The sequence below is a fragment of the Haliotis cracherodii genome, unplaced genomic scaffold, assembly GCF_022045235.1.
Source record: "Haliotis cracherodii isolate W230 unplaced genomic scaffold, xgHalCrac1.p SCAF_5, whole genome shotgun sequence".
In the NCBI taxonomy this organism is placed as follows: domain Eukaryota; kingdom Metazoa; phylum Mollusca; class Gastropoda; order Lepetellida; family Haliotidae; genus Haliotis; species Haliotis cracherodii.
Genome location: NW_027266308.1, coordinates 23009313 through 23024608, shown reverse-complemented (window position 1 = coordinate 23024608; position 15296 = coordinate 23009313). Strand labels below are relative to the sequence as shown.

Below are 15296 nucleotides of genomic sequence, written 5' to 3'. Positions count from 1 at the left end.
CAATGTCATATGGATGTAATGACAACATACAAGTTGTTAGCAGTCTTTCTAACCAACGAACTGCCTACGTCAATGTGTTGAAACTGTTTCCGGCATTCCAAAAACGTCGACGCAGCCATTGTCACAAGAAAGGACGAAGGACAAATGATATCTTTCATTTGGAAGGTTTGTCGCCTCTCCTTAAGGAGCCACTGGAACTGCCCAGATTATAATCCGTGTCACTGAAAGAAATTCAAGGACTCTAGCAACTTATGCTGATGGATGGGTCTGCAAACAGTGAGAGCCACATTATCGACCAGGGACTATAGTTCTTGATATTGCTTTTGGACAAACTAGAAACGGGCTCCGCTAAATCACACAAAGACTTCATGTTCTTGGATTTAGAATTTGCAAACAAGGGAATTGATGCTTGAAATTTTACAGTCTCAGAAAAGAAGCAAGTTCAATTTTGCTAAAACATTTAATTTTCTACTTTCTCACGACTATCCCACATAACAAATGTAAAGTAAACTTCATTCCTTGATCCATTGGGCTTTTGAAAGGATTTTGTCGCTTTCGTATAATAAATGTGGTGATGATAGATATAGTTACAGATCTATCCTCAGAGGTTCGGAACAATTTTGAAAAAAATGAAAGCAAATGCCATCTGAAGTTTACCGAGAAAACCATTTTTGAAATTGGACTTGGACTTCTTCGTTGATAACATCTATGTAAAACTTTGGGGGTAAGACATTTAGGCAAGAAGTCGGCATCCTCATGGGCACCAACTGTGTCCCCTTTCTTGCAGATCTATTTCTATATAATATGAATCGGAATTTTAACCTAGCTTCAGGAATATGGATCTTATATTGTTCAATAACCATCAAATAGCCAATACCCTTCCACTGATCTACCCAGCTGAACTGGAAATAAAGTGACAAGTGAAACCGCATCAGCTATTTCATATTTAGATCTGTGCATAAAGATTTAGAGTGAAAAAACACGTTCCACAAGACTGTATGACAAGATGGGTGACTTCAACTTTCAATTGATCATTTTTCCTTAATGTCGAGCAATAATCCAGCCGATCCAGCCTTTGGTGTTTACATTCTACAACTTTTAAGGTCCAACTGAGTATGATCAAGGTTACAACATTCAAGGCGTCAATAAAGCCTTCAAAACGTTTTATGATAGATACATGTATGTGGATGACGTTTCCAGACTTTAAGTCCAATGCAGATCCCTATCTTGACTTGTACCATATGTTCCCGTGTTTTTATTGTGAACAATTGACTTGCTGTTGCATGTGTTTGTGACAGATGCCACCGGTGTGAGAGGATATGCTCACCTTTTCGCGAACACTGGTATCATCACTATTTGATGGTGGTTCATGGACGCATGTTCATGATATTGTCGGAATCGTACCATCGATTCTGCCTTTGGCAGATATTTCTTATAAATTTAGAAAATGTTTTGTCGATTTTATTGTATTCATTATTCTCCGTGATGTTTCTGCTACAATGATGGTTTACCGTGATATATCTGCTATTGTCATAATATACCGTGACATACCTGCTATTTTCATAGTTTATCGTGATACATCTGCTATTTAGATGGTTTACTGTGATATATCTGCTAAAGTGATGGTTTACCGTCATAAATCTCTATTTTCATAGTTTATGTGGTATATCTGCTATTTTCTTAATTTGCCATGATATATCTGCTATATTGATGATTTACTGTGATACCCCTGCTATATTGATGGCTAACCATGATACATCTGTTGTATTGATGATTTTCAATGACATATCCGCTATAGTCATGGTAAAATATCTTATATTGATGGTTTATCGCGACATATCTGCTATATTGATGGTTTATCGTTAACTATCTGCCATTCTCTATTACTTTACGACTGGTATTGTGTTTAGGCCAACGCCTTCGACGACGTCAACGGAAAGAAGACTGCCATGAAGCTGGTGTCCAATTGGCTAGTGGTCCTCCCCCACCCCAACAACGCCTACGTCGAACAGTGCGGCATGGACATGGACAACATCGCCGTCATCACATACCCGCCCAGCAACACCGTCAGCAACATGACAGTTGTAAGTAATATCGTAATGGCAGTAAACCAATGCGCTCGTTAGATTGAGATAGGTCTTAGTGGCTTATAACATGCACGCCACACTCACCCTCTGTCATGAGGCAAGTCCTAGTAGCTTATAGCATGCACACCACTCACCTTCTGTCATTAGGCAAGTCCTAGTAGCTTATAACATGCACACCACTCACCCTCTGTCATGAGGCAAGTCCTAGTAGCTTATAGCATGCACACCACTCACCTTCTGTCTTTAGGCAAGTCGTAGTGGTCTATAACATGCACGCCACACTCATCCTCTGTCATGAGGCAAGTCCCAGTGGCTTATAACATGCACGCCACACTCACCTTCTATCATGAAGCAAGTCCTAGTAGCTTATAGCATGCACACCACTCACCTTCTATCATTAGGCAAGTCCTAGTAGCTTATAACATGCACACCACTCACCCTCTGTCATGAGGCAAGTCCTAGTAGCTTATAGCATGCACACCACTCACCTTCTGTCATTAGGCAAGTCCTAGTGGTCTATAACATGCACGCCACACTCATCCTCTGTCATGAGGCAAGTCCCAGTGGCTTATAACATGCACGCCACACTCACCTTCTATCATTAGGCAAGTCCTAGTAGCTTATAACATGCACACCACTCACCCTCTGTCATGAGGCAAGTCGTAGTGGTCTATAACATGCACGCCACACTCATCCTCTGTCATGAGGCAAGTCCCAGTGGCTTATAACATGCACGCCACACTCATCCTCTGTCATGAGGCAAGTCCCAGTGGCTTATAACATGCACGCCACTCACCTTCTATCATTAGGCAAGTCCTAGTAGCTTATAACATGCACACCACTCACCCTCTGTCATGAGGCAAGTCCTAGTAGCTTATAGCATGCACACCACTCACCTTCTGTCATGAGGCAAGTCCCAGTGGCCTATAACATGCACGTTAGACTCACCCACACGGGATTGGGCTCGCTGACTTCGTTTAACGATGCTCATGATATCAATCACTGGATTGTCTGGTCTACACTCGATTATTTACCGACTGCCGTCATATAGCTGGAATATTGCTGAGTGCGGCGTTAAACAACAAGCAAAACATTCCTATGTGTGTGCTGACCCTCCTCCCTGTGTATGCAGGGGTTGCCGCAGACGTTAGAGAAGGTCCTTCGTTTAGTCGGCTCCAACAACGACACCAACAGCGTCACAATGGACGACATCATACAAAATGCCAGCGTCACACTGATGCAGGTAGGTAGACATGGGTCTTATTGCAGAGTTATACGTATTTATATATACGGTCATACATATTATATATAGTCATACATATTCATATATACAGTCATACGTATTCATGTATCTCCATCAGGTCAGTGTAAACGTATAGTGATCAAAAACGTTTATGGACTGACAGTCATTCACTGTCATTGGACGCAAACCGAGATAGGTAATTGGTTCTAAAGAGTGACATCGATTCCATGATGTTTGACTAAGCCAAGGAACAGTTTAATCAGGTGCATCTCTGAATCTTGGTGCGTGCCGAGTACACAGAGAAAGGTTTTCGTGTGCAGGTCGTGCCGAATGTTAAACCAAGTCCTGTGTTTGTGATTGGTTGAGCCTTTGATATCACTGTTTGACGGACAACATTGGGTATCTCATGAGCGGACGGTTTATCGATTGCCTCTCTCTGTATACTAAATGTTTTGTGACATCAGAATATATCAAACAAAATATCGAGCAAGTATGAGTACATCCAACCTTTGAATGACAACGATGTAACATATTAATAACTCACACTATTTTGTGTAATCAGTGTTTCCTATTATTATTATTATTATTATTATTATTATTATTATTATTATTATTATTATTATTATTGTTGTTGTTGTTGTTATGATTATTATTTACAGATTAAAACAAAAAAATGCAGCAAAGAGGGTTTGGATGATGATGATGATGATGATGATGATAATTATTATTATTATTATTATTATTATATTGTGATATATCCTGCCTTTTTATTACCCAACCATAATGATTAAGAATCACTATTATGATTTATAAGTTCATGTGTACCCTAATTATTATTAATATTCAAACCTCAGTCGTGATAAATAAGGAAGCCATAATAATGTTCAGCAATTGTATATATTTTAAGTTTCTTATGTAAGATAGCTACGCGATAAATCCAAAAGAACTATGACGAACGAAGCGTGGTTTATTTCACGATCAAACATTGTTCTATCACGGCGTAGTTTTGGAGATTCGAACATGCGCTTGCAACTTGATGACGTCGTAAATTGGACGACGTTATATTGAAGAGGGAAGTGATGGTCCAATGATCGCAACCCAATTGGGAAGGATATGACAATCGGTATTTGGAGAAAAGCTACACATGAGCGACGTTTACAATGTGAGAATATTCGGGAAATACCACCCTTAACCACCCTGTTAATAAAATGAAATTGTCCAACATTGCCGGGTCGAGTCATCATTATTTAAGTACGAGTAAATATTTTAAAGCTTGTACATTTTATTAACATATTTAGCCTGTCATTTTGATATTTCATATAAGAAATAGAAGACTACTGGTCTTGTTTATATATCGTACAATAAGTCACTGCAAGGAGAATAAACCACTCGTCGTTTCTTCAATTAGCAACATGGTGCACGGGTTGCAGAGTTGCGTCACTTGTTCATGCCAGACACCTGTCATAGACCAATAATGTTTCTGCGTTTGTCAGCACCGTATCCCTCCTCATGGGTTTCACCGAAGTGGTAAACGTCTGAGGCCTGCATCACTTCGGGCTCTCCTCCGACATTAAGCTGACACGCCGTGATATGACTGGAATATTCTTAAAAGCAGCGTTAAACCCAACTCACTCACTCACTCACTATTACAGCCCCTGTATCTATACTACCGGACATCCTCTGGACATGATGACTATCAATTACTAAGATCGCCACTCATGCCCACATGTTTATCTATGTCCGATACCGCTCCAAGAAAGAATCAGATAAGAGTTTTGGGAATATTTGAATTTGACGTGTTAAATAAACTTATACTGAAATGTAAACTTCCAAGAATCCTGTTGTGTCGAAAGGCTAAATAAACTGCCGGCCAAAACTAAGTATACACCAGAAAATTGGATTTGACCAACATATTACAAACATTATGAAACGTTATTAGGTCCAACACACGGAAACACTGCAAACTTGGGATCCAAAACACATCTATGATACCTGTATCAAACATATCACCATCGAAGAACCATTTTTTGTTTGTTTCATTTTTGCCACCCTCAAACATGGGTGCATACTTTCTTTTTGCCGGCAATTTATAATCAAATCTAAAAAATGTATTAAAAAACATCATTCTTAAGTAATAAACTGGGTCTGCATCTTGTTTCATTGTTTCATTAAAAGCGCAAGATTGCTTGCAAATAACAAAAGAGCATAAGCAAAGGGCTGTACGATCAGTACCGTTGATAATCAATAGATGTTGATTTCCCCACACGGTACATATTTACATGCATGAGACTCGGAGGTGAAGGTAAATATGTGATAAAGGTTTCTCATGAGGCCACGTGCTTTATTCGTTTGTAATTAACGGAAACTAAATATGTAGCGGCGTCGTTGAGAGGGAAACTAATACCGCATGTTGACCTACTCCATCACGTCTCGCCACTGAAGGGAAAGCCTGGATAACATTGGTACCGGGTGTATAGTGGACATGTATTGATAAACGACAACCGTTACGTGTTTCTATGTACTCGTCGTATTTCTATTGGTACAAGACGAATGTGTGCACATAGACATCTTTATATTGTCATCCGTTTAGGGGACAAAACGTCCGATTATGTACGTAGTGATAATCGCGACTTAGCGCGTATATGATATTGCAACAGTTGTGTGGTTTTAGCGGCTGTCAATTTAGGGTCCTCATCAAGATAAGGGAGCACGGTCGACCAGTAGTCTAAGGCGCGTAATTCGTTGTACAGAGGCACGCTAGGATCCTAAGATCGTGGGTTCAAGTCCCGGTTCAGCCTGATTATATTTTTAGGTTTGTCAGTACCATACCGTGCTCGTGGGTTTTACCAAAGTGGTAAACGAGACATGTATTACTTGGGGCTTTCCGGCAACGTTAAGCTGACACGCCGTGATATAACTGGAATACTGTTCATCGTGGCGCTAAACCCAACTTACTCACTCGTCACGATAGGGCTTCCAGTAAATTGCACTACGTTGCGACCGTTAGGTGAAGGGTGGGCTCAACGCATTGTTGAACAGTATTTCAGTTATATCATGGCGGGACAGTTTGATGCAAATTGAAAGGGCTAAGCGACCGAGGTTGTTCTAGTCAGCGAAAACCACGAATGCGGGTACGGTGGCGACAAATCATAAAGCACGATCACGACCACAGAGAAATGAACGCACACATGAGCGAGTTGCGGCCCCTTCGTGATCTTTGACCTAAGACTCTCAGTAACTCCAACAAATATTTATTTAAGAAATAAACGACGAGTGGGTGTTGTTAATCGTACGATAAAATACTGAAGTAAGAAAAAATCATGAGGGGCACAGTGTTTTATTTACGATGAACAACGACTAGAAATCGTATATTTCTTATATGAGAAATATCAACATTATTTACTGCCTCTTAAAGGATGATAAAATGTTCAATCTTTACATATATTTACCCATATTGTAATATTGATGACCCTCAATATTATCCGACCTCGGCAATGTCGGACAAGTCCATTTTATGCACAGGCGGGTTTTTCTCGCATATTCTCACAATCCTCACATCGATTACCTCTCCAAATACCGGTTATTATATCTCTCCCACTTTGGGATGCGATCGTTCGGCCATCGCGTTGCCCAGCTACATCTATGGGGAACAACTGACTAGACACTCCCCTCTCAAAAACAACGTCGTCCAATGTACGACGTCATCAAGTTGCGAGCGCATGTTTGAATCTCCAGAAATGACATCACGATAGAACAATGTTTTATCAAGAAATAAACCACACTTCGTTTTCCATTATTCTTTGCGATTTATTGTGTGGCTTTCTTATATTTGCTGCTAACAATCCTGGCGCAGCGTATACTGCAAAACAACACGTGCAAGCATATCTTTCATCATCATCATCAGGGTGTCGCAAACTTTTCCAGACACAGTTAAGGCTATATTTAGCCACTCGCAATAATTTCATTGCGCAAAACTGTCAAGACTGACATTATTATCTAGGATTAAACTGCTGGTATATATGGAACTATAAGGTCTATTGAAATACACAATGCTATGTTAAACCTTCAGGTGTATTCATCCCAATATTCATCCTGCGATTACACGGTCCATTGCATCACGACCTATATCGAATATACTTAACAGAGCGTTGCCATGGTACTAATGAGTCTGTCTCCCATCTGTGGAAGAATACTCTGTTGTACTGTGTTGTACCGTGTTGTACAGCTTTGTGCAGGCCAGCTGTTGTAGTCCACAGACGTGCTAAGCGGGATATATAACAAGATTGACAATCAGCAGTAAGTGACGTGCATCTATCTATTCACACCTGTTGTGAAGATTCATGAAGTATATCATATTCAACACATGGCACAACAAAGGATCCAACCATGCAATCGATGCTCCGTATGACAAAAATATGAAATATTCATGTAATTAAACCGCCTAGTGGCCCAGTGGAGATAGTGTCCGGAAAAGAGAAGTCCGGTGGTTCGATCCCCGGCCGCGTCATACCTAAAGACGTTAAAGGAGTACTTGTTGTTACCCAGCCTTGCGCTCGGCAATAGGAATTGTCGGCTCGGAGTCAGTAGACTGTGTCTGAGTGGCGTATCCATGTAAACTGTAACATGGTATCTCAGAGGGCTTGGCATAGACGTAGACCAGTAGAATCACACACACACACACACACACACACACACACACACACACACACACACACACACACATATATATATATATATATATATATGTGTGTGTGTGTGTGTGTATATATATATATATATACACGCACGCACATTGTGCATTAATCTTTCAACGCGAGGTCAAACCGTATTCTCACCTCACGATCCTCCATGTTCTGTTAGTAGAGCTGAAACTTCAATGTCATAACACTTCACCATAGAGAAACAATCAGCATTGCCGTGTGTGTCAGTGTAAACCTTAATGTGTGATTGGAAGCAAGAATACACGTGTGTAGAACTAGTTAAACACTTTGTAGTGAGCGTCGCTGTCCAGGATATACGTCTATAAGTCAATGAGGCGGGCATCACAGGGGAAACGTCCTTGTATCACACTCAGTGCCCGTTTCTTGTATTTAATCATAACGAAATATGCCTCCTTCTCACTAAAATAACTTTCTTTCGTTTAATTGTAATACTGGAACATTTGTACATATTATCCCCGTTGCCCCACATTAGACAGCAATTTACTAATGAAGAATGTTAATCTCAGCTTATTTCAGTCAAGTTTATGTCAAGGAGTAAGTGGGTATGATATTGCGCGTTTTTAGCATTATTCCACCAGTTTCACGGGGGAGGGCACTAGAAATGGGCTCTACACATTGCATCCATGTGGGGAATCGAACCTAGGTCTTTGGCGTGACGAGCGAACATTTTAACCACTGGGCTACGTGTATGCACGTGTGTTTGGGTGTGTGGCTGCTTGTACTAGTCCGGACTTATGCCGATTTATAGTGCTAGCCCACTGAGATACCATGCCGCAGTTTAACATACATACCCAACTAAGACACAGTATATTGACTCCGAGTCGACCAGTCCTTGTTTTAGCCCTTTTAAGTCAGGGTACAATTTTTTAACGTCTTTTGGTATCATGACCCGGCCGGGGATCGAACCCAGGACCTTTCCGCTCTCGGGGTGGACGCTCTACTACTAGACCACGGAGGCGGTCAACTCGAAAAGTCATACTGTTGATATCCTTATTTGGAATAAAAAAAATTAAACTTGCGCATAATGTACATGCTTTGGTAAACAATACACGTAATCTCGTGAAATATCACGTATATGATACACGGCAATAATGGCACAATTCCAGTTCCATTTGTACTTCCATATATTCTTTGAAACATTATGCTATAAGCGTAAACAAATCCATTCGTTAAGAAATGATGCAGCTTGGCTGGCTGTCCGTCCTCGGCGTTTAGGTACACACTGATGAGCTATCTCTGCCATACACAAAGTTCATGCAGTGCAAGTGGGGGTTCTTCGATCGCTTGTGAAAAACACTTAGCTATTATATCTGTGTATGATTTCCTGGCTTATCGGGTTGCGTCAGAGTTATTTTAACCAGGAGCTGTTTATTTCTTGTCACGTGTACACAAAACATCCTTAGTCATCCCGAATCATTATGTTAATATACCTGAAAAGAAAATCACAAGTTACTGTAGTATTATATTCAGAATCGATTGAAATACAAAACAATGTCTGAATGACCGTCATATATATTTACTGTTCTCTTTGAAATACTGTTACTCCGTGTGGTACCCATTAACTCCTGACGTATTCCAATGGTAATCATTTCCTCAAAGTAGCAGTCCATCAACTCGTGGGTGTAGCGTCTCATTAGAACATATACCACTGGTCATAGTATCGATTTTCGCATTCATTCCGATATTTAATTACAACAAAAAAACAGTGATTTTTTTTAGACAAATGATCATAAATCAATGATCATTTCTACGTCTTCTACGTCTTGTTTTGTTAGAACATGTATGCATTTATACACACTTGACGTTACATTTACATTACAAAATACCTTTTTTTCTAGAATAATAAAATCGTTAAATAGCAAGATCTTAAATTGAAGGATATTTAATTAGATAAGCTACAATCGTGAAAGGGGTACACAAACGGCAATAAACAGGTTATTTACATAAAGACATATCTGCTAAATTAAACTGTTCCTGATCAAATTAGACAAATCATCGAGGTATGATATCAGAATCTTCTGGACAATATACTACCTTCGATGTACACGTTTGATTACCTGCGTTCACTGATGCGCTGAGATCAATCTTTCACGTGTAGAGGCTCCGTTTCGAGATGAGAAAAACGACTGCCTGTAGCGGCATTCATTGTCTCAGGAGACTCACGCCACTTCAGCCTTGGCCTGGCATAGGTTGTTTAGAGGCTGGAAACCGATGGTTATTGGTGCGTAAATGCCAGAGATGAATAATTGGTGAGGTTATGTAGCAATGGCACAGGTGCCTCAATAACGACATTCATTTATTATAGAGTAGTGGTATACAAGCGTACATATCAAATATCACAGGGGGATAATATATATATATATACCACCGACCAAAAATATGATGAAATGATAGTGAATGTGTAATGACGATGAATGTTTATAAAATTAATGTCGGGTGTGTAGATCAATATCTGGTTTTTCCACCATAGTGGGCGGTACATTCACGACACCTTGTTGGTGTACTGGGGGGCACGGGTGGCCCAGTCGTCTAAGGCGTCGCGATTCGCTGTACAGAGTTGCGTCCCTTGGGCACACCAGAAACCTATGCTTGTGGGTTCGAATCCCGGTTCGCCTCGATCATGTTTCTAGGTTTGTCAGCACCATACCCGAGCTCGTGGGTTTCACCGAAGTGGTAAACGTCTGAGACCTGCATCAGTTCGGGCTTTCCTCTCACGTTAAGCTGACACGCCGTGATATAACATGAATACTGTTAAAAGCGGCGTCACACCCAACTCACTCACTGTTGGCATACTGTTGTTTGCGTACGGTTGTCTTTGGTATTGCTCGCCATTTCGTCTGAAGAGCTGGGCCACGTTGGCTGGTGCTGGGTCTGTGACTACACTCTCCGCCCGTGTACATCCACCGATGCTCTATTTGGGATCATGTCTAGGGTTTAGCGGGCCAATCCAATGTCCGTATGCTTTCTCGTCGGAGATATATCGGTGACAACCTGTGCACGATGTGGTCTGGTATTGTCGTCTTCTGTTGGAAATTTCTGCCGATAATTATTGTGAATGTCAACATGTCGCTGGGCAGTCAACTTTCCATTCACAATATATCAGTTGTGATATCACCCCACAATATGACACTAGCCCCCGCATTCCGACCATGGTCAAGAATTGTTGCCCTGGCATACCGGTCGCCGCTACGTCACCAACAGATGCAACGCCACGGTATTGTAAATATACACCTCGTCGAAAGCTACATTCATTCCCGTATTTTTTTTGTCGGTAGTATATATACATGGGGTATTACGGCTCATGAGCTCTTCGCCCTCGCCTACAGTCGTCTAAGGCGCGATTCGTTGTGCAGTGTTGCGTCCCTTTGGCACGCCAGAAACCTATGATTGTGGGTTCGAATCCACGTTCGTCCCGATTATGTTTCTAGGTTTGTCAGCACCATACCTGTGCTGGTGGGAAATACTCCCACATTAAGCTAATGCACCGTGATATAACTGGAATAATGTTCAAAGCGGCGTTAAACCAAACTCACTCACCTTTCTCCCGTCACTGATGACGCTCTTGGGTATAACGTTGTGAAAGGGGCAATGTGTATATTGTTGTTTTGCCTGTTGCAGTTGCTGGAATCCCAGGCACATTGCTGGCGGAGCGACGTCTCAACGTTACTGTGGAAGTCAGGAGGCGTCAGGCGCCTCAGCTCCGTTGGCTACGTTAATCGGACCGGTCATCTCAACATCTACAGCGACGTGGAAATCTTTCCAAACACCAACTTTGGCTTCAACAATAGGTTGTTCAATATTTCAACGAACGTGGTGAGTGTTGACTAGCATGTTGAATGTGTCCTTAAATGTGTTGTGTGATAACGTCTAGGTGGCAGGTGCCCCCTATGAAGGAATGAGTGTTCAGTGTGATGGAGTGAGTGTTCACTGTGATGGAGTGACTGTTCACAATTATGGAATGAGTGTTCACTGTGATGGAGTGAGTGTTCACTGTGATGGAGTGAGTGTTCACTGTGATGGAGTGAGTGTTCACAATGATGGAATGAGTGTTCACTGTGTTGCTGTGAGTGTTCACTGTGATGGAGTGAGTGTTCACTGTGATGGAGTGAGTGTTCACAATGATGGAATGAGTGTTCACTGTGTTGCTGTGAGTGTTCACTGTGATGGAGTGAGTGTTCACTGTGATGAAGTGCGTGTTCACTGTGACGGTTGCCTGTTCACTGTGATCCTGTGAGCATTCACTATGATGGAATGGGTGTTCACTATGAGAAAATAGGTGTTCACCATGATAATGTAAGTGTCAACTTTGATTTTTTGAGTGTTTACTTTGATGGGGTAAGTGCTCACTGTGATGAAGTGGATGTATAATAAAAAAAACCTTTGAAATAAAGTTGATTTCCACTGAGTAAAGTAAATGGGCAATACTGAAACCATTCCTTGTATGTTCTAGTGGGAACCGTTTGTGATGGAGACAAACACAACCGAGAAGTTTGAAGGTTTCTGTATGGACCTGTTGAAGGAGTTAGCCTCGTCTCTCAACTTCAGGTAAGGTGGGGTAGTCCAGTGGTTACAGCGTTCGCTTGTCACACCGAAAACCCAGGTTCGATTCCCCACATGAGTACAATATGACAAGCCATAAGTACAATATGCTTCTGACGTCCCCCGCCGTGCTATTGTTGGATATTGCTAAAAGCGGCGTAAAACCATACTCAATCACTCAGGCGAGATGATTGTACGCCCGCCAAGTCAAGTAAATAGCCTTCCCTGGAGACGTAAATACCCTTCCCTGGAGACGTAAATACCCTTCACTGGAGACGTCAATACCCTTCACTGGAGACGTAAATACCCTTCCCTGGAGACGTAAATACCCTTCCCTGGAGACGTAAATAGAGGTTATCACGCGAGTGTATTTGGGAATGGTAAATATCCTGCATTAGGAATAAACATTGTATTTAGCGAGCCTTGGCGAGCTAAATACATAGTGTTTATTCCTAATACAGGATGTTTACCATCCCCAAACACACAAGCGTGATAACCTCTTTATCATATAATGTCATTCTTTAATTCTCTGCTTCAAAATCGCTTTACCTCTCTCACAAGCATTACCGAAACATTGCGAGTTTTCCTGGAATGCGCGCATTAATATTTATTACGTCACAGGGTAAATGATGTGTCAGTCGGACAGTGACAGTAGCCAATATAGTTCCAACTGAAATCTGTTTCTTATACAGTGGCGAAGCAACATATACGCAAAACAACAATTCTTTTTAATTGCCTTTCGCGGCAATCCATCGGTCTGTCCGTTAGAGTAACTGCCCTTTGTCAAAGGGAAGCTACTCTAACCCTAGTCTATGAGACGTCACGGCAACGGTCAGACGTTGACAGTCGGTCTGTCCTAACGATAAGAAGTGTAGTCAGATGTACACACAGCGACAAAACGAAACAAGGTAACAATTCAAACATATTTTTCCGCCAAATCCAACTATTTTAATTTGTGGAGGAGGTTTCAAGGCGCAAAGGTCTACAAGCACAGATATGGCTACTGATCCCGCTTGGCTAGGCCTCGTGCCCTCGCCAAATTGTTTCGAAATTTATATCTCCAAAGTTGCCAAAACTTATAAAATGCCTTAGCTACGTCAGAGTTAGACACAGATTTTCAGTATATTAGATTGTTCTTTTGATAATGATAGCAATTATCCCTGTAGTTTATCCAGATTCCCGATGGTTAATTCTGACTCGATCGCCGAATGACAAGGGCGACGCCATGTTTGTTTATAAACAGTGAAAGTAGTCCCTAATTGACCTTTGATATTTGCATCTCTATCCGCATATGACCCCAACGGATATCGTTTTTATCCGTTGGCTTTATCCTGCCGAGAAACCTACCCATTATATGATAAATACCCTTCCCTGGAGACGTAAATACCATTCCCTGGAGACACAAATACCCTTCACTGGAGACGTTAATACGCTTCCCTGGAGACGTAAATACCCTTCTCTGGAGACGTAAATACCCTTCACTGGAGACGTTAATACCCTTCCCTGGAGACGTAAATACCCTTCCCTGGAGACGTAAATACCCTTCCCAGAGGACGTAAATACCCTTCACTGGAGACGTAAATACCCTTCACTGGAGACGTAAATACCCTTCACTGGAGACGTAAATACCCTTCCCTGGAGACGTTAATACCCTTCCCTGGAGACGTAAATACCCTTCCCTGGAGACGTAAATACCCTTCCCTGGAGACGTTAATTCCCTTCCCTGGAGACGTAAATACCCTTCCCTGGAGACGTAAATACCCTTCACTGGAGACGTAAATACCCTTCCCTGGAGATGTAAATACCCTTCACTGGAGACGTAAATACCCTTCACTGGAGATGTAAATACCCTTCCCTGGAGACGTAAATACCCTTCCCTGGAGACGTAAATACCCTTCCCTGGAGATGTAAATACCTTCACTGGAGATGTAAATACCCTTCACTGGAGATGTAAATACCCTTCACTGGAGACGTAAATACCCTTCACTGGAGACGTAAATACCCTTCACTGGAGACGTAAATACCCTTCACTGGAGATGTAAATACCCTTCCCTGGAGATGTAAATACCCTTCACTGGAGACGTAAATACCCTTCACTGGAGACGTAAATACCCTTCCCTGGAGACGTAAATACCCTTCCCTGGAGACATAAATACCCTTCACTGGAGACGTAAATACCCTTCACTGGAGACGTAAATACCCTTCACTGGAGACGTAAATACCCTTCACTGGAGATGTAAATACCCTTCCCTGGAGATGTAAATACCCTTCCCTGGAGACGTAAATACCCTTCCCTGGAGACGTAAATACCCTTCCCTGGAGACGTAAATACCCTTCACTGGAGACGTAAATACCCTTCCCTGGAGACGTTGGTGCTGTGTAGTATTCAATAATGAACGGGAAATTGTGAATGACCTCCACAACGCTGATCAAAGCCTCTGAATCGGTACACATCCGGGCCCATTGCTCAAAGCGATCTTAGCGCTAAGATTATCTTAAGCCTATGTTAAAGTATGGGAGTTACAATCATCTTAGCGCTAAGATCGCTTTGTGCAAGTGGGCCCAGATGTGTACCGAGTAGAATCCCCGGATGTATGTGACCTGAAAATAAGTATTCTTGTCGACACCAGTTTAATAATTTGGCATTTGGAAATTTTACCAGAATATGGACACGGGGACGTGTATTTTTTTTTTAATTTCACGAAC

At 41.7% G+C, this 15296-nt stretch overlaps 1 protein-coding gene across 2 annotated transcripts in view; it reads left to right on the top strand.

The window, feature by feature from the left end:
* The window catches only part of LOC139443019 (glutamate receptor-like), a 55754-nt gene that overhangs the window by 25021 nt on the left and 15437 nt on the right, over window positions 1-15296 (top strand). For both annotated transcript variants that reach the window (XM_071223942.1, XM_071223941.1), the window contains exons 5-8: window positions 1911-2084; window positions 3220-3330; window positions 11670-11864; window positions 12502-12596. In XM_071223942.1, the coding sequence (XP_071080043.1) occupies window positions 1911-2084; window positions 3220-3330; window positions 11670-11864; window positions 12502-12596 (575 nt within the window). The remainder of the gene's footprint in view (window positions 1-1910; window positions 2085-3219; window positions 3331-11669; window positions 11865-12501; window positions 12597-15296) is intronic.